This window comes from Lytechinus pictus, chromosome 14 (genome assembly GCF_037042905.1).
Source record: "Lytechinus pictus isolate F3 Inbred chromosome 14, Lp3.0, whole genome shotgun sequence".
Lineage (NCBI taxonomy): Eukaryota > Metazoa > Echinodermata > Echinoidea > Temnopleuroida > Toxopneustidae > Lytechinus > Lytechinus pictus.
This window is the reverse complement of record NC_087258.1, coordinates 8927082-8952656: the sequence shown is the minus strand read 5'-3', so window position 1 is coordinate 8952656 and position 25575 is coordinate 8927082. Positions and strand designations below refer to the sequence as shown.

At 37.7% G+C, this 25575-nt stretch overlaps 1 protein-coding gene across 4 annotated transcripts in view; it reads left to right on the top strand.

Annotated features, from left to right (window-relative positions):
• Positions 1-2309: 2309 nt before the first annotated feature.
• The window catches only part of LOC129275928 (uncharacterized), a 29021-nt gene continuing 5755 nt past the window's right edge, over positions 2310-25575 (top strand). For 2 of the 4 annotated variants that reach the window (XR_010295758.1, XM_064109832.1), the window contains exons 1-8: positions 2310-2452; positions 9400-9648; positions 16011-16034; positions 19074-19261; positions 19875-19986; positions 22660-24092; positions 24588-24701; positions 25267-25441. Coding sequence is in view for 2 of the 4 variants with exons in the window: in XM_064109832.1 (XP_063965902.1) it covers positions 2315-2452; positions 9400-9648; positions 16011-16034; positions 19074-19261; positions 19875-19986; positions 22660-24092; positions 24588-24701; positions 25267-25441 (2433 nt within the window). In the remaining 2 variants the exon portion in view is untranslated. The remainder of the gene's footprint in view (positions 2453-9399; positions 9649-16010; positions 16035-19073; positions 19262-19874; positions 19987-22659; positions 24093-24587; positions 24702-25266; positions 25442-25575) is intronic. The other 2 variants (XR_010295759.1, XM_064109833.1) reach the window with 1 other exon arrangement.

Genomic DNA, 25575 nt, shown 5'->3' with positions numbered 1-25575 from the left:
TAACCTTTTCAATTAAATTGACTTGAGGCTTATTTGAAAAACACTTTATAGTGCACTCAACCCAGGTGAGGTGAATGGGTAATGGGTACCTGGCAGGAATTTATTCCTTGAAATGCACTGAGCGCTGGAAGGCTGCTTGAGCTACAGCTGGGGTAATAATATCCAAGTCCTTTGGAAGCACATAGAGACGTTATTCATGTGTTTTGCGCTATACAAGAACTGACTATTATTATTAGTAGTACTTAGAAATCATTCTATTTCTAAATTATTTTCACACATATCTTTCATTTTATCAAATCTATAGTTGTATCTTTGAAAGTTGAAAAGAAAAATATGCTTAATCAGCATGATGAACTTTTTGTCAGGTAATAAAAGCACAGCCCTTCCTCATCTGTGATTGTGAATGGGACTACGTATTTGAGTTCCGAACGGTTGCCAAGCAATGGGGGAGTTTAGGAAATCAGAGATTTGTCGCTGGCCTCTTGAATTAATTATCTCCTGCCCAGGCCAAGTCCAAGTTCAGGCTATTCCAATTAGAACCAGGAGAAAGTAAAGAAGAAATATGACAGTCCCAACCAGGGGCTGATCAGAATAGTCCTGTAGGCTCTGTTGGGAGTCCAATCAATAGATGGGTCCTATAAGTATTATTGTTATTTTTTTAGCAAGGACACCTGTTGTAAATAATGCTTACAGTATTTTCATTTATTTTATTTAAGGATAAAAGGGCCAGGTCCATCATTGATTAAATGTCTTGCTAATGGGCGAAGGTTCAGTTTTTTTTTAGATTGTAGTTCCTCAGAGCTCCCATGCTATTTTCCTCACTATTGTTAGGCATGCAATTATGCTACATTCACAGCAATATATATATTAACGACTTCAGACTGACCAAATATATTACCTTATTCCCAATGACATACTATCGATCATTGGTCGTTTTGGTGGTAAACTGCCGGTTCCTCTATTGCCAACTCATCCACTCATCACATGTTCTACCTTCATTTAGTCTAATGCCATTTGGTCCATCAACATTTCGACGAACAACCGTTTGGTCCAATATTCATTTGGTCTAATAACCAGTTGGTCTAATATCCATTTTCTTTTCATTCATTTCAACCAATTAACACTTGTCCAATTAGACCGAATGGTTTATGGACTAAATGGCTGTTGGACCAACTGGTTATTAGACAAAATGGTGAGTAGACGAAATGGCAATTAGACCATGTGGATAGTGGAAGAATTGATGATAGACCAAATGATAGTAGACGAGTTGGTAATTAGACGAATTGGCATTAGACCAATTGGAAATAAACTGTTTTGTTTGATGTGACTGTGGTGATCAATCGAAAGGCATACAATGTGAGAAGGGAAATGTTTTTGTTATTTGGGAAGGGTGTGAATAACAAATTAGATGCTGTTGATGGTGGGTGGGTGATATGTGGGGATGTTTTGATTTTGCAGACTGAGTGCTGGTGACAGGGTAGGAATTATATTTTGTTTCGCATTAGGGCAATAGCTGACTTGGGGGGACCATTTCCTTCATTTGAAGGGCTATGGGTTGTAAATACAAATATAATCGTGCTGTATGTAGAATATTGATTTTCTAAATATTATTGGATTTTGTATGTGGTCAATCTCGAGGTGAATCTAGAAAAGATGGTCACCCCAAAGCATGTCATATTTTTAGGGTGATTTTTGCTGCAATGAGGGCAAATCGCCTGTCGCCCCTATGTATTTTCATGGACCTATTTTCTATGCTACTGCTACCCTTCCTATTGTTCCTTATACATCTTACAATTTGAAGAAAAATATATTTATTTTTAATTTTGTTTAATATTTAATCCAGAAATGCACATGAATATCATAATTAAAAGGATATAAGCAATAATAAATCAATTGCAGTGTGATCGGGTGTTGTAACAAGGTCTAAAATCACATGTTTCTCGTTAAAATAAATTATAGCTGAAAAAATAAAAGGTTCCTTGGAGTGTAATACATTGATTGCTTGTCTTGTGCTTGCCTTGCTGTAGGCTCCTAATGAGGTGTAAACTTATTAATTACCGACCAAATTTTTCTTGACGCTGGGCTATCGGCTTGCAGGGACCGACTTCCTGCCCTATATGTTCAAAGAGATAGCAAAGAACCATACAGGGGTGCAAAATATCATTCCCCTCCCCCCTCAGCCGGGCGGAAACGACAATACCCTGATTGGTCCAAATCATACCTATTACGAGAAATTAACTATTCCATCCTGTCCCATTTCCTGCCTTATTAACCCATTGGACTGTTCCATTTTCTGATCTTGCAGGTGGTTCTGATGGCACACGCTCTGAAGCGGATATCGTACGCCACCTGCGACCCGGACTACGGGCAGTTTGCCTTTCTGGCCCGCAACCCAAAAGGTCCTGTCGGAGTTCAGTACTGTCATGTTTTCATCACGCAAGAAGATTACGAGGTATGCCAACAATTTCCTCAAGTCTATCCACCTTTAAATCTCCTCTACCTGTTAAAAGAAGGCACGTGCGATTGGTTTTAAGTGCTTTTCTTAAGTGCGTGAGAGAGTGTGAGAGAGAGAGCGAGAGAGGGAGAGGGATAAATGGAGAGAGAGGGGGAGAGACAGAAAGAAAGGGAGAGAGAGGGACTTGCAGATCTGTTTATCAACAACTACGCTCTGGCTCCAACTGCGGGGGTCGGGGAAGTTGTCAGTAGGAAGTTTGCGTTAGCTGGTAATTTACCCACGATGCCCCTGCACTCGTCCCAATGTTAATACGCTTAATTCACATCCATGTACGCCAAGCACTATCTCTTCCGTGCCCTATGAACTCCGCCGGTGTACGTCGGTTGTCAGTTGGTTGCGTAGCGAACACTTGAACAACTGTTTGCAGCAGAAGCGCTTCGACCTTACACTTGAAGATATTGGTTGTGCTGTTTGTTTGTATGCTTCACACCATGTTGATATCATAGGCAATGCTGTATCCAAGCTTTTGAAAATCATTCCTGTAATTGTCTTTGAGGAAAAGAGTATCAACGCAAAATTCTGCGAGAACAGACACTGCCGACATACATCTAGTCACCATGCATATTGAGGACTACAACAAAATTGATTGAATCCCAAACCTCGGGAACTCTTTCTAAGGATCCAGAAGGACTTATGCTCGGTATTCCGCCGTTACTGCAACACAAAAGAACAAGAGAAATACTTTATAATGTCGCAGAGGCGTAGAAGTAGACTGAGTAGTAGTACTAGTAATTGTGAGAAGCGAGCCTCTGCCCTGGTACAGTGTAAGACTAAGGTAAGTTGGAGGTAGTGGTATTGCGATATTGAAAAAGTAACATCCACAATTTATACATTGCTCTCCATATCGTCAGTGATTGAACTGGCACAGACCTTGGCTGGTCTCCAAAATACGATTTCGAGATCGCGTCCAAAGTTTCAGTGCTTTTCTGACGCCCATAACTTCGCGCTTTGAGAAAAACAAGAGCAATTATTTATACCAATTTAAAGCGTACATTCTTCTCAGTTGTAATATGCAAAAATGTTGTTCGCAATTCAAATTTATTCTTTCAATATTTGAAATGAAGTGCAGGTATGCACTTCAGAAATTGCTAATATTTACAAAAAGCAGGGGGTTTAGGTCACTTTATGAAATCACGCTTACCATGCGCACTGTTTTTTAGCGGCACAAACCACGGTTTGAGCCAGTTCGCAAAATCATTCAATGCATACGCGCAACATCTAGGTCGGGTTATACTAGCAGAAATATGGCCAATGTTGCCCTCTGTTTTTGTACAGTATTCCTTAGGGCAAAGCCCTGAGAGGGCACCATGGCAAATGTTTACCCCGTTAGTCTCGGATTGAAAGTAATGAGCGAAATATGGCATTTATTTATCTGCTAAAATGCCTTGTATAGAGAATAATTAAAAATATTGGTGACGGTTTGAGGAAAATCCTTTAAAGATTAAGAAAGTTATAGATTTTTTTTATTTTTTAATTGTGACGTCATATACGAGCAGCTGCCCCGTGTTATGTAATATGAAATGCACAATTTTCAACTTGTTAATGGTTCATTATTACTAAATGATTTGTCTTTTGATACACTGAAGGTACAATAAAATCCAGTCTTTAATTTAGTGAGAAAATTCATTTAATTTTTTAAATTCAGGATTTAGGGGAAGCTGCTCGCATATGATGTCACAATCAGAAAAATAAAAATTGACCATGTTAGTATGCATTATGATTTTATTTGATTTATCTGTGAACGTTGATGCCATTCTCATGTACCCATTCTAAAACTCTCAAACATCTACTACTGTGTGTACACCTGCTAGTCTAAAGCACAGGCAATTAATTACCCTTCAATAAAAAAAGTTGGTCTGGAGATAAGTCTAGCTCAGGTTGCAATTTGCTTGTGCTTGGTTTTGCATGCCACTATTTGCCTAGTCTGCTGTGCAAACCCTTTTACTCGAGTTAAGGGTCTGAATTGCAGCCTACTCATGCCTTGTGTACTGAAACAGCAGGTTTTGTATGTGCTAGTCTTTGCCTGGAGACACACTTGCTGATCAAAGTTTCAATTTGGGTCTTTGCCTGCAGACTACTATTTGTCAGACAGTACACATTTCCATTCAATCCCTGATAGGCTTAATTCAGACCACTTTAGATTCCTTTTCATTGTTCCTTAGTGGGAAGCAGAGAAGAGAGAGAGAGAGTGAAGTGGACAGATGGTCAGCTTGACCATATGCCAAAATAACAGTGGTCATCTTGACGTCATAGTAAGAGGTCAACGCTCTGGGCATAGTGATTAATTATTTCTTACTCTCATATCTCAATGTTATTTTGTTATTACTTATATGTTTATTAGATCCAAAATACTATTGATATATTTGAATGTCTAATAATTAGTCCCTTGAGCACTTGCACAGTGGATACAAGACAAGTTTTCAATATAAAAAAATTATTGTATGAATTGCTTTAATGCATAATAAACAACTCAGGGAATGTATATTTTGTTGTTTAAATGTATATTTGGTTTAATAAGTAAAATGCATAGTTTTATGGGGTCATTTTTTTATGATTCAAAATGAAAACCTTCACAGTATTCCATTTTTTCCCCCATTAAGCTGGATGTGTTAGGGCAGATTGGAAGTGCCTTCTATAGCATTATGCTTATTATACATCCATTCCTGGATCGTGGTTTAGTGTCAACATCATTACCACATTACTGCATAAACCAAGTTTTATTATGACACCTATATTTAGGTATGCACGTTTTGGCCTGCCATAAGTGATGGCAATTCTTTCTCTTTTTTTTTAATTAAAAAAAAAAAAATTCTGCAAAATTACATAACAATATGTAAACCAATTGAATGAAGGAGATACGTTGTATATAGTAGATGGCTAACATAGTACACGTCAATTTCTTGAGATTTTTTTTTAGGGGGACTTGTCCCAACTCTCCCCCCCCCTCCTTAATCGCCACCTATGGATGTGATAACCACAACAAAAAAAGATGGTGGCACTTTTTTTGCAGTGTCTATTGTACTTTCCAAATTTAAATGAAGTCAACTGTTGTAGCCGCACTTTGAATGTTTTTAACTCTTCTTTCCTGTGAACTAATGAACCCTGTTAAGTAGATCACACGAGACACAAAGTCAGGTTTATACATAAAGTCACAGTCATAATGTTGACCATGTATGGCTTCTTGGAATTAAAATTATATTTTTTAGATCTAAAATTAAATCTTAGCTACAGTTTAACAACTTATAACAAATTAAGGCCAACTGTACTTTTATATTTTATGTGAAAACTTGCCCCTATAATACGAAAAAAAAGGTTCTCACTTATCATATTAAACAGTGTGAATGTAAAGTTTATATGTCGCTAGGTAGGGCAAGCTTCATACGCTCATCCTTGAATATCAACAAATTTAATTCTCACCATTAATGTAAAAGATCATATATAGTTGGTACTTGGTTTTATGAAGTTTATATAATATATATAAAAATATGTGATATGTATGAAAAAATGAAATTATAACCAAGTATAATGATAAATTAAACAATATATGATTAATGAAAAATTATAGAATATCTATTTGTATGATACCATACATTAAACGCAAAGCATGTTATCGATTACACTGTACATGATAAATTATGCTCCACTCTTTCATTAACGTAGTGAAAGCTTATCCTTTTTTCGTTCTATTTTATTTCAAAGAGGGCTCTCCTACCATCAATGAATGAAAATTATTATCTTGGTATCTGGTAGTACATTTATGATTATTAATTAATTTGAATGGGATTTAATTGATCAGGGCCCCGTCTTACAAAGAGTGACGATTGATCCAATGAATCGTAACTCTATGGAAATCCATCAGTGTCATAATTTTTTCTACAGGAAATTTGCACAATGTGCTTTGTAAACAAAGAGAAGCACAGTCAACTTTAATGAGAACAATGAATGCATGAATATACATCATAGCAAGAAAATATTTTGAAACCAACATGCATAATAGATGTTGATGTTGCTGGCCGTCCATAGTCCATAGTCTTTGTAAGGCGGGGCCCAGGTGCAGGTCCTCAGTGCCCCACAGAGATGAAATGTACCAAAGATGAGCAATCTGAATTTAATTCTTTTCTCTTTTCTTATACTGCTGGGCAATAGCACATAATGCATCACTGTTGGAGAATACAAGGAAAGAAGATACACAGGGCTATATGGGGGAAGGGAATGAAAAAAAAACCGATTTCAATTCATTTTTTATATACTGGGCAATAGCACGGGATATTGCATCTCTGCTTGGGAAATATAAGAGAAAAGAAGACACATAGGGCTATGTGAGGGAAGGGAAAGGAAACATGCAAACTAATTCATTTTTTTCATATACTGGGCAATAGTACAGGATATTGCATCTCTGCTAGGGAAATATAAGAGGAAAGAAGACACGTAGGGCTATATGGGGCTAAGGGAAAGGAAACATGCAAACTAATTCATTTTTTTCATATACTGGGCAATAATACAGGATATTGCATCTCTGCTTGGGAAATATAAGAGGAAAGAAGACACGTAGGGCTATACGGGTGAATGAAAAGGAAACATAGGGAGTTCAGGACGAACATGAGCGATAATTGTTGGCGGAGGCGAGGGGGAACTCTAATTAATACTTCCATTTCCCTTCTCAATATCTAGCCCGATGAAAGCATGCGCCTCTCTATATAAACGATTATACCATGTCAACTCCCGTGTCTATAAGAATTCCAGTGGATATTCCTGTCCTATCATTTCTCTAAACGCATTTCCTTTGAAAACATGCTTGAATTATGTCTTGAGGAATTTATTATAAGAAAATGATTTTGATTTACATAAATGTACATTCATTATTTTGAATAGTTCTAATTTGAGATCTTGGAGTGATAATGATGATAGTAATAACTATAACTACATTTCTAATGTGCGTATATTCATTCTAAGGAGTGCTCAAGGTACCTAATAATTCAAATCAAAATCTTGAACCAACAAAGGAATGCAAACTGAATTTTATTCATTTTTATTAAGTTTTATTGTTGTGGTTAAATATTTTTGTTTAAATTGAACATATCACATTGACGTTGTCATATATTTCTACCCATAATATAAAAGTGGTTCGAGACCAAACAAGCTCTGCATTTAATCTAAATCTTGCATTCTAAATTTCAGTCATTTAAAATAAATCCAGATGGGCCGTGAACAGTGACCGGCCAAAAATTGGCTTCTGTCGTCACATCGGGTCGGGCAATCACGTAAACGCGACCATTTGAGAAAAGGGTCCCCTAAATTCCCGAAACGTTGGGTCCAGTTTACCCGACCATTTGATAATTTTGCTGTAATTTTCACGAAACATCGGGTAAACTGGACCCTACCTTTCGGGACTTTAGGGTGCCCTTTTCTCGATTGGCAGGGGTTACGCGATTGCGTGACCTGATGTGATGACACAAGCCCCTAAAATTTTATTTTATTTCAAACCTGAGAATGAAGCCTGAGAATGAAGGTAAAAGATTAACAGATACCAATAAAAGATAACCATGAGATGCAGTACCGTAAGCATATATGACAGGCAGTAAGCATTATGACATATAAATCATATAAAATGCAATAACCCTTCATTGAACTTTCTAAACTTTCTCAACGATCAAGCGTTTCCTTTGGTATAACAATATAAATGTAAAATATGATACCTTCATGTGGTTTGAATTCACAATCTCATGATGAAGAATATTCTTTTTATATTTCATTTTTTTGCAAAGTCATAATGTTGTGTTCAAAATTAGATGAAGCGTCATGTTTTTGCTTGTTTTGACTTGAATATTCTTTATAATTCATTGCATAAGACAACAAACGTTCTTTCTAGTAGGGTCATTGTTAACTTTTGATTTCAAGAAGAAAAAATGGATCATGATCATCGGCACTAAGCTTCACATTCTGTGAAGATTGCATATATGTAGCTTCATGCCAATTTAATTTCACTTTATTATTGTGAGGTTAATGGCCATTGTTGTATTGGATTTATACAGGGGCGTTAAGGGAATTTATCTGATAGAATGCCAGCTTCAACCCACAATCTTATGTGTTTAACCAAGAAAACGGGAAGCCAGTTGTTATAAAATAAATTAGCAAAATTGTTTTCAGCTGAGGGGAAATTTCTTTGTTCTTTAAATTACATGATAATAAAGGCAAAGTATGTTCTATAAAGGAATAGCTAAATTTTTGAAAGATATTAAATTTTGTATAATTGAATAGCCATGATGTTTTAAATTCTGAAGACTTGACTACTATCATTATTAATGTTATGTATTGCATGTGGCATAAACTGTTCCATCATTAGACCCGTTTCTAAAAAAAAAAAAATCTTCACAAAAATAACCCCAAAAATAAAATTGTACAAATTCTTAATTGGGCCGAACTGAGTTTTTAAACTTTGAAAAATTAATTAAAGTCTGTGCAAGTCAAGAATAAGATGAAATAAAAGTTCCTTGATGCATTTTCATTTGTGAAAATATTCTTATTATCTATTGGATAATGTAGAGATGTTGTTGATCAGAGGATCAGTCTCTGGGTATTGAACCACAAGGTTCAGGGTTCAAGTCCCACTGCAGCTCTCACATCCTTTGATATGGTATATATCTGCATTTGCCACTCTCCACCCAGGTATAGTCAATGGGTAGCCGGTAGAAAGAAATTCCTTGAATGCTTGAGCTCTTGTTAAGGGGAGCCAAGCTGAAGCCGGGGTTACAATATGAAGCATTTAGAAACATTTGTATTAAGTGCTATATGATATTGCAGATAAAAATTATTATTATCATTATCATTGTTATTATTATTATTATTACAATTCATCTTTCATACATTTTCACTTACGTTCACAGGCAGAAGAGATCAATGCCATTATTAGCAAAGCCTTCAAGGTGGCCTATGCCAGCATCCGTAGCAAGAAACAGTTCTACGAGCTGGTGGACGAACTCAATCGCGAACAGGAGGAGTATTTCACGCAGATCACCCGTCTGGCCGAGGAAGAGGAGCTCAAAGCGAGGCGGCCAGAAGCGCTCATGGCAAACCAGCCGGTGCTGTCGTCGGAGAGGGTGCGGGGTTTCTCTGTTGGACAGAGTAAAGTTTGGGTAAGTTGAAGTGCAATTGCAAAGTCACCAATAGAAGAACATCTTAAATTTTCATTTTGATTTTTCCCATCAGCATCAAATGCCTTGTCCAGAAAATCTGATCCGGTTGCATTATTTTTTAAATGAATGAATTAATGAATATATTTACAGAAATAAAAATTAGAATGAGACATTTAAGATATATATCATAAACGTTTTTCATCAGAGGGAGTTGATTGAACATGAGATATGATATTTAATTTAGTGTGCTATCCATAGTAATGATGCAATTTGAGAAACAGCTTGGATTCTGACAGCCTTGCCAATTTTTGAAATTTTCTCAATTATCTGTCCCTATTTTGTAATTTTCAGGATTGGCAGGTATGTAATGTTTTAGTGTTGCTTCTATAGCATGACACTGAATGTTTTATCAGGGAGTGGGGGAATTGGTTGTTTAGAAAGTTCATTTAGGGTTAGTTTGATTCATTATTAGATTGCTTGTCATATGATAATGCTAATTGACTTTTACTGTAGTGTTGTCCATTAATTGTCTCTGTCATGCTTTTGTATTTGTGTTGTGTCCCCAGGTCATCTTTGTACCCCTCCCTCGTCTCGTTATCCCTGATCCTCCCAGCTAGAAATAACAGCTTCCCACAGTGTGTTCACACTGTGTTGAGTGTGGAACACAGTGCAAGCTTATCTTAAGCATTCTAGCAGTGTAAATCCATCTTTACAGAGCCCAATATATGAACACAATGTGTGTTTAGAGATTTCCACAGCGTGAAATTATCTTCATGTTGTTAAATTTGAGCATTACAACATTGTGAATCATATCTCCAGATAGTCCACTATGTGAACACGCATTGTGAACAAAATATGAATACACCGTAAATACAACATAAACACACAGTGTGAACACATTGTGAAATCAATGTGAACACACTGAACACACTGTGAATACACTGTGAATACACTATGAACACAATGTGAACTTACCGTGAACACATTGTAAAATCAATATGAACAACTGTGAACACAATGTGAATATATTCACATGAACACAATGTGAACTTACTGTGAACACATTGTAAAATCAATATGAACACACTGTGAACACAATGCAAATAATCTGCGAGCATAATCTGAACACTATCTACCGTAAGTAACGGACTATAAACCGCACCCGTGGATTAACCGCACCCCCAACTTTGGACTAAAAAAAAAAAAAAAAAAAAAAATCCTCACATTATATTTGAGGAACAAAGAAACAAAAACTAAGTTACAGATTTCAAAGTATCCAAAGAGATTACTGGTATGCGGAAATCTGCTGTTCTTGATCAATTCATCTACAAATGTTTGCAAGAAAGAAAGGTCCCGACAATATTGGCCACTTACACACTCACTCACCTCACAGTCACAGTGTACACACACACAGCACTGCCGTTCTTGTACATTGCAAACTACGATACGGTACCAGTACATCTTATCAAATAATGATCTGTGTCTTTCCCGCTGTAGGAGGAAGAAACATTCACATTTCTTGCATCACAAACTCACAATCACTTTCAGCATTTGTCTAGCATTCGATGTCTTAGCATGAATTTTGGATACGGGATTACAGGAAGGTTAAAGAAATTGGCATTTTTTACAGTTGTTTTGACGGCTTCGTGCCGTCTCTCTCGTTGCGTGGTGTACATGGTATCTTATGAAAAGCAAACGGGAAAGAAAAAATAAGCTGGCGCGAAACGGGACTTTGGAGGGGATCGAGGGTTAAAATGAATAGCGCCAGCTTAAGTCGCACTATAACCACAATATATACAACGCAAGCTAGCTCAGCTACCTCAACTCAACTCTCGCGCTCGCTCAGCTGTGACAAAATATTACCGAGTATGCTTGGCTTCTCTTTGAACTTAGCCAGGGAACTTCGCTGCTTTGAACCGAGAATAAAGTCGAAATTAGTGTCATGAAGGTGGGTGCGTTTGTTATTATCGCTTCTCATTACCCGCAGCTCATACCCCTCTAAACGACATTGCCCTGGGCGGCTACGCCCGGCCACTCGATGTGTTGTGAACTGGCAAAGGGGTTACGACGGGCTGGCTCAGACCCGTCACCGTGGATAAACCGCACCCCCGACTTTTGCTTCTATCCCGCCGAGAAAAAGGTGCGGTTAATAGACCGTTACTTACGGTATACAGTGTGTGTGTGTGACAGTCATATATCTAGCAGGGTTACACCGATGTATGTGAAGTCTATTCATGCACTTCGATTCATACTCAGTAGTAAAATTCATAGAAAACGATCCATTAAAACATATTTTCTATGATTTCTACTCGTCTGAACACACCATTGCAAATTACCATATGCATCCTACCAATAAAAATGAATTTCCATATGCATCCTACCAATAATCTCCTATTGCCTTCTCCTTCGTTTAATTCCTCCCCTTTCCTCCCAGCCGTTCATCGTAGTCGCATGCCCCTAATTAAACATTAAGGCATCAACGCAAACTCGGATGTGTTTACGGAATGATAGTTCAATCAAATGAATAATTTACTTTTGAGGAGTATTAGATGAAGCAAGTTCAGTGTGGATGAGATCAGATTTTGATCTAATAAACGAGTTAGGAAGGATTTAATACATATAGTTCAAAAGAAATGAAATATCAGTTTGTCAACATTGCCAGTGTAAGGTGAGAAGTCTTTTTTTGCATTTATGATGCAAATTTTTCTTTGTCAATATTCCATCATAAAGTTGTCAGATACTTGTATCTGACAGTGTTGCTGGCGAATGTGAAAAAAACCCTACCTTTTGTCTATGTAATGTGATTATATTTCCCCCTGCAAAAGAATAAACATTTCTGCAGAAATAAAGATCCTCAAATAATTTTGAATTCCCATAAAGTGAAAAATTTGATCTTTGTAGAATTCTGTTAACAAGCACATGAATGCAAAGTTTTATTTTTCATTTGTCAAAATTTGATTATGGTTTAGGGTTGCAATCCAAGATTTTTTTAAATGCAAAGAACTTTTGAGTATCTAAATTTTTGTGTTTCAGTTGTGCCTAGAGTTATGTGTATCTTGTGAATAGTTTTATGAAAAATTGGCTTGGGGTATTCTGCTTCACAAAAGAGTTTTTAAGAAGTTATTTTAAGTCACAATGATGTAAATTGGATTTAAAGGATTTTTAAGATTCTTTTCTTCATATGAACAGGACCTCCATTGCGCAGAGGAAAGGGGCAAATGGGAGCTACAATGTTTAATGAAATAGAGTGCATTTTTAAACTGATCTCCCCTAAACTCAATACTTCTATAGATACTTATACTAATGTTTCTGTGTTTGGTGTTTCAATATATTATTTTTCTCATGTGAATGGGTCTTCCATTGCGTAGAGGAAAGGGGCAAGTTGGGAGGGAAAATGGCTCCTGACAGGGCTGAGCTAATTACTCGGTAGTAGGGGGAGATGCAGATGATTGAGCAAAAATTTAAAAAGGAAGAAAAGTGGTAGGGGTGCAGGGATGGCTGGGGGAAATACAGGTAAGAAGAGACTGGGGTGAGAGGGGGAGATAAGTGTGTGGGGGGGGTATAGGGAGGTTAGAGGAGTTAAGTGGGATAGGGGATGGGGAGGGGTGTGGGGTTGGTTGGGGGGAAGACAGGTAAGATGAGACTGGGGTTAGAGGGGAGATAAGTGTGGGGGGTATAGGGAGGTTAGATGAGTTAAGTGGGATAGGGGATGGGGAGGGGTGTGGGAATGACTGGGGGAAAGACAGGTAAGAGGAGACTGGGATGAGAGGGGAGATACGGGTGGGGGGTTATAGGGAGGTTAGAGGAGTTAAGTGGGATAGGGGATGGGGAGGGGTGTGGGAATGACTGGGGGAAAGACAGGTAAGAGGAGACTGGAGTGAGAGGGGGAGATAAGTGTGGGGGGGTATAGGGAGGTTAGAGGAGTTAAGTGGGATAGGGGATGGGGAGGGGTGTGGGAATGACTGGGGGAAAGACAGGTAAGAGGAGACTGGAGTGAGAGGGGGAGATAAGTGTGGGGGGGGGGTATAGGGAGGTTAGAGGAGTTAAGTGGGATAGGGGATGGGGAGGGGTGTGGGAATGACTGGGGGAAAGACAGGTAAGAGGAGACTGGGGTGAGAGGGGGAGATAAGTGTGTGGGGGGTATAGGGAGGTTAGAGGAGTTAAGTGGGATAGGGGATGGGGAGGGGTGTGGGGATGGCTGGGGGAAAGACAGGTAAGAGGAGACTGGGGTGAGAGGGGGGGATAAGTTGGATAGAGAGAGGGGTGCGGGGTGGCTGGGGAAAGACAGGTAATGGGACAGTGGGGAAGGAGTAGGTTTTGGGTTGGGGAGCAGGGAGAATGTGGGGGGGGGGAAGGTAAGAGGAGACTGGAGTGAGAGGGGGGAGATAAGTGGGATAGAGGGAGGGGTGCGGGTGGCTGGGGAAAGACGGGTAACGAGACAGTGGGGGATTAGTCGGTTAAAGGTTGGGGAGGGTAGGGGTGCAAGGGGGTGGGGTTTGGGAAAGACAGGTAAGGGGAGATAGGTATGGGGAGGGTAGGAAATGAAGAAAAAGAGGAAAGAGTAAGCATACTTTCTCTAGTACCTTTTCTACCTTCTCCATGGGGCTAAATACACAAGTACTTCTAAATAATCCAGATTTCAGAAGGGGAAAAAATAGTTAAAAAGTATGTATTACAAATTCCTCTATAAAAAAAATCTGCAATAGGCCCATTTTGCTGAATTTTTGTCTTTTTAGATTTTTCAAAGTTGCATCCTTGTATATACCTGGGGAGTGTTTCATCAACATTTTCATCCGACAAGTAGTCAGATCTGACATCTTTCTCTGATGTTGATTTGCTGAGAGGTACTGTTACTATGGTAACTGTCGGATAAAATGGGACTTGTCGGATAAAACGTCCGACAAGTCCTTTCATGAAACACTCCCCAGGTTTCTAAGAAAAGGCAGAATGATGTTTTTTTTTACTTGACCAAATTCAATGATCTTGGTATCATTCTCTTTTTTTAGAAGATGCCTTAACCAATGATGTAAACAACAAGAAAACATTGAAGGCAGAGTACTTAATTCTCTGACACCTGGGAGGCATTTCACGAAACAACTTGTGTTTTCACTTACAACTGTTATAAGCTACTGAAATCCTTGCATCTGATTGGCTCAGAACAAATTAATCACTGAAAATCACTGACTATTGACTTCGTGAAACTCTCCCTTGGCATAGTCATGAAGGAGAAACGATTTCAAAATACAACTTACATGTAGCAATAAGAAATGGGATGATTATGCAGAATTGTATAAGTTGGCTATACATGTGTGAAAATAAAAAGATAAAATCCCTACAAGTTTGAAGATGCAGGTTTTGGGGAAAGGTTTGGAAGGAGAAATGGGAAGGGTGGAGGACATTTCAGTGGAAACATGCCGGGAGATTGACATGGAATCTTTTAATTAGGCAAGTGTAGGAAACAGATAGTATTTTCAAGTTAGGTAGGGATTCTGAGTGTGGGGAAAGGGGGTAATAACTCTTGGCAGGGGCGTGCACTTATGGTGCAGATTATACTGGATGTTTTAGATGAATGCATCTTTTTGTCCACAGTTATAGTTATATGTTCTCTGGAACCGGGGGCGGGGGGGGGGGGGGGGGAAGAGTAGGACAAACCTGAAATTCCATAACATGAATGATGAATTGGGCTCATTTAGGTACCCCCCCCATGCCCTAAGCCCTTACGACACTGCAAAAATGCCAGTGTTAATGTAACAACAGTCTTGTATCTATATATTGCCACACTATAGTTCAAGTCAGACCAAAGATATAACAATGGGATCTTCTAGTCAGGCGCCCTATATTTTAGGATAGCGGTGGTTGATAATAACATGATGTTATTCAGGGCCTGCTGGGAGACATGGGCACCGTCTTACAAAGTGTTACGATTGATCCGATCAAACACAACTATGGAAAGCCAGCAACGTCAACATCTACAATACTTGTTTGTTCAACATATTTTCTAGATATGATGTTAAATCATACATTAATTTCCTTGAAAATTCAGTGTGCATTTCTTTGCTTACAAAGGACATTGTGCCAATTTCCTGGAGAACAAAAAATTGACATTGTTGGATTTCCATATAGTTTAGGTTGATCGGATCAATCGTAACTCTTTGTAAGACGCGGCCCAATTCATAAAAACTCAAGTGGCTACCCTGGATAAATAAGAATTACTATTAATTATTGTAACTTGAGTAGCCCAATAGCCCTCTCTTACCCACCATGCCCTATCATCATGTACTTTTTTATTTTATTTAGGAGGCACTTGTTCCCAAATCCATCATGTTATCATTTTGTGGTGTGTTTGTTTTCTTGCATTTCAGATTGCATACCGAAAGAACTCAGGGGTAATTGTTTTTTCATCCTTCATAACCTGCCATTTGTCCATTTTCTTCCCTTTATATGTGTTAACATCATACCAGTTATCCTTTTCATATTTCATTGTGTAATATATTCATGTCATCTTACCTTATCATTTGGTTTTGCAGTGGCCATATATTCCTCTGAATATCAATAGGATCTCTGTAAGTTATAAATAAATAAATAAACAAATATATATATTATATTTGATTTGATGAAGGTATCATAAGTTATATTTATTTATTTTCTTGCTTCTTGGCGATAATAAAAATGAATTAATATGTCTTGCTACAAAGATTATATTTTGGCAGATTTTACTGGGTAAATTTTGCCTAATTATTAAGCCAATTAAAAACATTGAAATTAACTCAAAATGTGCAATGTGCAATAGAAAGAAAGGATTATGAATCGGATCGTTTCTTCACATCAACATGTTTGGGCATTTTAGACAATGAAAAAGTTAATAATTATACCATTGAATGAAAGAATGTGAGAAAATCACACTGCCATGAGTGACACGATTTTTACACATTTTTTTTCTCTTCTTTTTTTTTTCTTTTCTTTTTTCTATTTTCATTTTCAATCCTGTAAATTATGATTGTATATTGTATTATTTTTGTTACTGTTATAATTTTGCAATAAACCTAATTTTTTAATGTTTTTTTTAACTTAAATTAGTTAAATGAGCTAAAACAAGGTCTAAAGTGAATGCTTGCTATGCTTAAGATCATGATTTGCCTTTTATTTTAAAGAAACATTTTAACCTTGCACTACTATTTTGAGTTTTGTCCTCTTGTTTTTCCCTTAAGAGTATTAGAAAAACGGCTGAGAAATGCAACTTTGCTTGTCATTGCTGCATCAGTGGCCCACCTTGCAAACTTTGGTGTGCTTATCAACTAATCAACATGACTTGTAATTAATTAGTGAATGTAATTAAGCAAATAACTAATTAATCCAGGAATTAATTTGAAAGTTGGGTAGCTGTGATTAGAGGGGTTTTACTAATTTTCTCTCAATCCTCAAGCTTGATTTGATGGGAATGCCGCTAAATGAGGTTATTATGTAATTGAACTAAATGCACTTCCTTAAAGGTCAAGTTCACCCCAGGAAAATGTTGATTTGAATAAACAGATAAATCACACTAGCATAACGCTGAAAATTTCATGAAAATCTGATGTAAAATAAGAAAGTTATGACATGTTAAAGTTTTGCTTATTTTTCACAAAACAGTGATATGCACAACTCAGTGACATGCAAATGATACAGTCAATGTTCGTCACTCACTATTTCTTTGTTTTTTATTGTTTGAATTATACAATATTTCATTTTTTACAGATTTGACAATAAGGACCAACTTGACTAAACCATATAGTATTAAACAATGCTAATTCCACATGTTCAGAGAGGAATTAATAATTTTTTCACTTGACAATGAGGAGAAAATTAGAATATTTCATATTTTATATCATAAAATACAAAAGAAATAGTGAGTGGATGACGTCATCAGTCTCCTCATTTGCATACCGACTGGGATGTGCATATAACTGTTTCGTGAACTTAAGCAAAATTTAAAATGTCATAACTTTCTTATTTTACATCCTATTTTGATGAAATTTTCTGTGTTATGCTTGTTGGATTTTATTCTTTTTATTCAAATCAACTTTTTGTTGAAGTGGACTTGTCCTTTAAATATTAAATTGATAGTGGAAATATGCTTTCCCTTTTCAGGTCAATTTCTTTCTCAGTTTTTCACCATTTATGCTTCTTACTGTCTTCTTTTCCTTCCTTCCTTCACCTCTCCATCCTTCCTTACATCCTCTCTTACAAGTATTCTTTTTACATTCAATGATTTTCTCTCTTTTTTTTTTTCTCTAACCCTTTCTTGTATCCAATTAAAACTAACCTGAGAAATATAGCCCTCATTCACTGCTTTGAAAGCATTCTTCATTGTTTGAAAAAAAAACCAAACAACTGAATTGTCATAGGAATTTTAAATACATTATTTTTTCTAACACATATGTTGTTGTTGAATACATAAAAAGGACTTAGTAATGTTATTAGCCAAATCAAATTACAAACAAAGGAATATGTCTTTTTTAATGGAAGAACAAGATTGATGATGAATGATCTCTTCAAAATGGCAAACTGAAGTTCTTCAAAACTTCATTCAATACTAGTTCATTCTGTCAGAATCTATGAATGCTAATTGTTTTTATTGACATATAATCATGGCACTGCACAAAAATTATCAAATTAAATTAAAATTCAATTATTTATGCTACTTTTTTTTCTTAATACTGATATTTATAATTTCGTTTTGTATAGCAAGCACAGTCAAATTAAGAAGAAAAAAAAGCACCCCTCTGTTGGCTTTGTTAAAGCGGGTGCCATCTCAAAATTCTTATTTCCATTTCTAGCTTTGTTTATTGTTTTTATCAATTTGATTACCCAGGGCTCTATCCGTTTGGTGAACTTCCATTTCCTTTTAATCTGGGACCCAGTTACACAAAGCACAGTGTTTGATCGTGGGACTGATTTCTACCATTGATCATACACAATTATCAATGCAATCAGCTACAGAAATCAGCCCCAGATCAATCGCTGAGTTTTGTGATACAGGGTCTACATGCAGTTGGTTTATGCTGAATTCAGGATAAGGGCATTGACATGATTATCTACTGTGCAATTGTAATTTCATTGCATTGCAATATGTTGTGCATTAGCATTGTACATACATGTATGCAATATGCAGTCCTTGTTTTGAAGTGGAAGAGTTAACATCCGAGAGTGACCAATGCAGCAGTTGAGTAATGGCTGTTTTCTTCATTTTGAAGGTGGTATGTTAACTTTTTGCTCACAAAAAGTTTGCTTCAAAGAGCTCGCATTATGTATTCATTGCTGTTGAGGCATTAAACATGAGACCAACGATATGAATGTAGGATTATAAGGAGAAATTTTACTCTGACTGCTGTGTTGACCTTCGACCTCAGAATATGAATTTTTGGATGTTGCCAATTTACTCGCAGGCGAAGCAGCAAGCCGGCAAGATACAACACAAGCAGCCCCACCTCATCGCTGCCATGGAAGCTCCGCCCACATTACCAACACAGCCCTGTGATTTGTCCAGAGGGCCACTCCCACCCGTACCATCGTCCAATAAAAGAGGATCGCTTGGCAGTCGACTCTCGGAGCCAACGGGGGACCCCTCTATGAGGTAACATTCATTTTGTTTAATCCCTCAAATTTAATCCGTAGTTTATTTGCTTTATAATGATAGTGTTTTATTGGAAAGTGCTCATATCCATTGCATTCTGATACTTGTCAAATGAGCTTTATCCCTGTCAAAGCTGAGGTGCTTGTATTGCTCAAGCATATAAGATGCCAATTGACACCTGGGTGGATAGAGGCCAAATGATATTGATGTATTTTTTTGCATGGTGGATCACTTTTTTGATAACACAAGCATTCCTTTGTATGATTTGTATCAGTGTTTGAAGGTTTTTATAGAAATATTTCTATATTCTTTCATATAGAGATAAATATGGGTTGTGAAATGAAAAAAGGAAATATTCAAAATTGTGAATAACAGAATTATAAAATTATTTTCATTGATGCTAGCAATTTTCATTGTTAAACTCGTTTCAGAGAAGAGTCAATTTTCAAAAATCTTGAAAGTAATAGGATAAATGAATGTCATTCAAGAAAGCCATTATAATTTCTGTAAAATTACATTCTATTCTATTGCATTGTATATTTTATTCTATTACATTCCCATCTATTTTCAATCTACAGTATCTATTTCATTATATTTTGATCATTTTCAATAGGGATAGCTGGGTCATTGTTGATCCTGACAGTGAAGTCGACCCTGATGGAAGGCCTATGTCACCATCAGCGCCCCCTCTCTCACCAAAAGATGCATACGGGAACCAAGAACCTGTAAGTTAGACTGGTGTTCTTTACACCCAATATCCAGGGTGTAAACTAGTTCAGATTGACACCAGAGATACTCTGTGTGACAGTATGGTGTTTATACAGACTCATGTGATATGAGGTGTGAGTTGAAATTCAAGAACCTCTAAGTTAGACTGGTGTTATTGACACCCAATCTACAGGGTGTAAGTTAATTAATTTGGTGTCAGGACTGACACCAGAGATACTTTTCGTGACAGTGTGGTGCTTATACAGACTCCTATACTACAAATGTGGGTTAGTCTGATGTTAAATTAACACCCAAGAACATGACATTTAGCCTACATTTACACCAAAGACATTAGTTCTTTGACAATCTTTGGTTAAAATTATCATCTCGATTTAAAACCATTCAGATCAATCAATGAGTTAAAGCCTTTTTTATTTGGCAATGTTATTATGATTGTATCATTACTGCCTCTTTCCTTTCAGAATGTTGTGCATCAGATTTAAAATATAAGTTTGCCTTTTAACATGGGGAAAATTCGTTATTTTTTATTTTTCTGACACAATACCAATTTTAGGATTGTAGTGATATTATCAATCTTCAGATTGATAAAAAATATACTGATGCAATAAGAATTGGCTCAGTACATGTATTTAAAACAAAATTGAATTTTTACTGAGGCTAAATTAATCCAAATTACAGATTAAATTTACTTTTTTAAATGTTATCGGGCAAAACCACAAATTGTGATCACTATTTCCTGATTTGAATAGATTTTACTTGAAGCAGACATGTTAGAAAGGTCACAGAGAGATCATGGGACACCTGAAACAAATGAAAGCAGTGTTCCTCTGCACGTTTCCTAACTTAGTGGAAGACAGTGCACTCTTGCACCCGAGCACACCAGGGTCCTGAGACACGACTGTTTGTCATTTTTAGGCTATCGTTTTGTTTTCCATCGATTCGTATCTCGCCCTATCCATTCCTGCCCGCCGTTACAAGGTGTAAAATGGCTCTCTGTAAACGAACAAAACGTTAGGAGGTAGTTTTCCTGGCGGATTGGACCCTTTGGGGCCACCTGGAGATAAACATCCTCTCCCGTTGCCCCACGAGATGTAGCGTGACTCTTTCTGATGACAATAGGTAGAACGAAGTGCGAGGGGCGGGAGGGAAGTGTATGGTGTTGGCGAGAGGGCATTGTACCTTTTTTCTTTATTTTGATGTAAGGAGATACTACATGACCTTGTCTCACAAAACTTTGTCATTGATACCATCAATTTTAAAGGGAAAACTCACCCTGAAGAAAAGTTTTTTGTAAACATAGCAGAAAAAATAATAAGAAATATTGGTGAAAGTTTGAGGAAAATCCGTTAAATATTAAGAAAGTTATTAGAATTTTAAGTTTTGGATTTGTGACGTCATAAAAGAGCAGCTGCCCCATATGTTATGTAATATAAAATAATGAATTTCATTTTTTAATGGTTCTAATGACTTAGTTTTGTTTTCTATTCATGATCGAGTGCGAAATAATTTGTCTACTGATATACAAAAGGTACAGTAAAAGCCTTTTTCAATTTCTGAGAAAATGGCATTTCATTGATTTTTTACCATTCGCTATGTAGGAATGCTGCTCGCATATGATGTCACAAATCAAATAATTAAAATTCTAATAACTTTTTAATTCTTTCATGAATTTTTCTCAAATCTTTGGCAATGTATTTTATTATTTTTTTCTGTTAGTTTTACAATAAACTTTTTGTCAGGGTGAACTTCCCCTTTAAATATGGAAATCCAACAATGTCACAAATCTTTTTCCTATAGGGGATGTGGAAACAAGAGCACACTGATCTAATCAGACAACGACACATGTACAAGTATACACCATAGGTAGAAAACAGTTTGAATGGACATATAAATGTTAGATGCTGGCATCACTTGCTTTCCATATTTGCGAGTGATCTGAGCCCCGTCTTAGAAAGAGTTACGTTTGATCCGATCGATCACAACTATGGACGGCCAGCAATGTCAACATGTATTATGCATGCTTGTTCAAAATATTTTCTAGCTATGATGTATTTTCATGCATTAATTGTTTTCTTAAAAAATTCACTGTGCTTCTCTTTGTATACAAAGGACATTGTGCAAATTTCCTGTGGAAAAATTTATGACACTGATGGATTTCCATAGAATTACGATTGATTGGATCAATTGTAACTCTTTGTAAGACGGGACCCAGATCAATCACTACTCTTTGTTAAACAGGGCCCAGGTGTACAGTGTAATGAGATAAAGAAGTTTGCATTAGAGTATTGGTTTGTGGGAGTTAGAGAAACCAACGCTGAGAGATTTACATGTAAAAATAAAAGGAAATTTGCTTAACTGTTTGCAATGTGATGCCAAATACCATAAAAAAGAAATTCAAATAATAAAAGTTTCTTTTATTTGAACAAAAAGCAGTAGGTTTGGTCTCTGCTTCTTTAGCATCCAAAATATGATACATGTAGCTACATGTACCAATCAGTTAACGGCTTTATACATCATGCATGTTTAATTTGTTCTATATCTGTAATAATATTTAAATGCAATTCTTTTCAGAAGAAACCCTTTTCTCCTTTTTTACGCAATTTTATTTGGGAAATAAAAGCACTCTTCTATTCAACTTTTCTGTCACTTTTTCTGTTTTCTTTTGATAGGTTGCCAAGCAAACACAGAAAAGCAGACCGCTGCCTCCAGCGCCATACTACGAAGTTGACTTCTACAATGAATGGAGCTTACAAAGTGCGCTGGGACGCAACTCTGCACTTTCAGTTGTCTCTGAAACGGACAGTAACTCTTCTTGCCAAATCTTGCTCCAAGATGAGCACCCGCCTCCCGCGTTACTCGCGGGTATAGCGCCACCTGCACCTGGTCCACATTCCACGGGACAGATTCTTCTACAAGACTCGAGCGTTCCGCCACCGTTTGTGTACGGTGGTAAGTCGGGAAGTGAGAATTCGTTTGATGATATGGCCATGGACGATGCGTATGCCTTCGATAACTACAAGATGGATTTCTCCGGGAGGGAGAGTGTGATTAGTGCCGGAAGCTTTGATGAGGAGGCCAACTTTCGCTACCAGCTTAAGTGTGCGGAACAATTCATAAATGCTGTGTACGATGTGGACTCAACTGAGGAGGACTTTGCGCGACCGAAGTTGAGCTTCCGGGATAAGCTGAAGCGGAAGGATCATAGCGAAGGGCAGAAGGAGAATGGACACCGGCATGATGATGGTGATAGTGCCCTTGGAGATGATGAAGCGGAAAGGAGAGGGAACATAAGTCATATGAGTGATGACAGTGGACAGAGCATTCAAAATGGACATGCCTTTAAGATGACTGGTAATGATACTGAGGATGATGGTAGAGAGCGATGTCGCGCAGATTATGCCGTTCCTAGAACTCCGGCTAAAGCAGCCATTCCAGTGGAGCCAAGTGCACCACCAAGGCCGCCACCTCCTCCAACTTCGCAGGAAGAAGGACCGAGCGAGCGAAAGAGACCTATGCCAGCACCAAGGCGGAAATCCCCTGAAATAATACTCACGCCACCATCCACTTCCAGCCTCTTAACAGTCGATATTCCAGGAATGGATGAAGATCGTCCCATGCCGAAGCCGCGTGTCCCAAGGCGACCTAGTGCAGATTCCGATGTGATTTTGAATGGAGGTGCGTCGATAGTCGCTGCAGTATCCCCAATGACGCAGCCTTCAGGTGAAGGATTATCCAGGAGCAGCTCAAGGTCAAATGTCATTGACCAGACCCCTTCATCCAATGCTGCAATGGCTTCCAGTCAAAGACTTCCTCAATCGCAGCAATCAACGATGCAGATTGGTCAACCCAATGGCTCACCGCACCCAAAGGGTGCATCATCGAGGTACCCTGACACTAACTCCTCAAACAACCCTAGAACGCGACTTGATGAAGAGAGAGCGAATTCCATCGTTGATACAACCTACTCAGGGACACCAGGATCTCCGGACAAAAGGTCACTGAGGTCGCCAGGTCACGTGGGTCACAAGGTGGAAGTAGAGATTGGACAGTTCCGCTGCAAGAAGGTTCCACTCAGAGGAGGACCTCCGCCTCTCCCTCCAAGGTATGAACCATCTTGGTAGATCAAGCTTCTCTTTGCTGTGTATTTCAGTAGTGATCCCATTCAGCATCCTTTCTTTTCATATTCTGCCATTGTATTGTCCATGCTGAAATAGGAGGATTAGAAAAGGAAATATTCTGAGTATGATTACTGCTGAAAGACATGGCACAAAGCTTCCATGAGTTTCAGTAAAATACTGGATAGTATGTGAATCTATTGTCAGGTTGTTAGGTCAGCATCGACAACTGTCATAATGATATGAAAATTTGTAATCTGCAAATGTTCTTGATAATTGTTTGTGGCAGATCTTGAGGGAGACTCTAGAAATGATGGTGCCCCAAAGCATCTCAATTTGGTGAATTTTAGAGGAGATTTTGGCAGGTAACGAGGGCAAAATCACCTGCCATGTACTTTTTACCCTGCACATAACAATACTAAAAATCTGATTACTTAATTCATCAAGATGTTTATCATTATTTAATTCTTTCATGATATAAGATCAACATCACTCACTGAGGTACCTGATGATGATGATGATGAAGATGATGATGAAGGAGGCACGGCACCAACAAAGGGCGTGGTAGCACCATGGTTCAAAGCAGGCATTCCAAAGTAAGTTAATCCCAAAACATCAACAATCACCTTCTCTGTGTCTAGATGACCCAGCATTAATTATCGATACTTACTTTTGGCGACATATATTCTGGTTCAGCTTCCATGCAATGGTCTGTGCACAGTAAAGTATGGGTAATCAGTCCAAGAGCCATTCTTCATGAATGGGGGTATTTGTACAGGAGAAAGAAATAGACTCAAAATTAATCACAATTCGTCTGGAGGGTATTAGTGAAATTTGTATGTCAAGGAAACAAGTTAGTATGTCGTGGAAATAAGATTGGAAAATAATAGCATTTCATGTCACCTAAGGGCTCTATACAATTGCTTAAGTACATATAGATTTGATAAGATGGTAAGTCTTCCAAGACTTTCCTTGTACCACGATAGACCATTTCATGCTAACTTCAACCAAATATAATTTACGAATTAAAAATACTAAATTATTATATTAACCATGCAGGGAAATTGCATTTGAGATTCTCTATCACTACAATAGACCATTTTGATGCTGACTGCAACCAAATGTAATGACTAAAATACTATTGTAATTCCAATCTTGCAGGGAGATAGCGTTTGAGATCCTCCATCAACAGGAGAAAGGAGCGTTCATTGTGCGGGAGAGTAAGAGTCATCCAGGGAGCTATGCTCTCTCAATGAAGGTGGATACCAACTTCAACGAGTCCAGTCTGGCCAACTATCTCTTGGTCAGGACTAAGAATGGAGGTTACACAATTAAGGTAGGTTATTGGGAAATATTTATTTGGGGCTTAGGGCGATTTCACCCCAAAAGACTCAAAAGAGCCCAGGAAAACCGTTATTCCCAATGTTAAAGATTTAGGCAGGTTTTGAAAAGTAACCCTGAAATAAATTA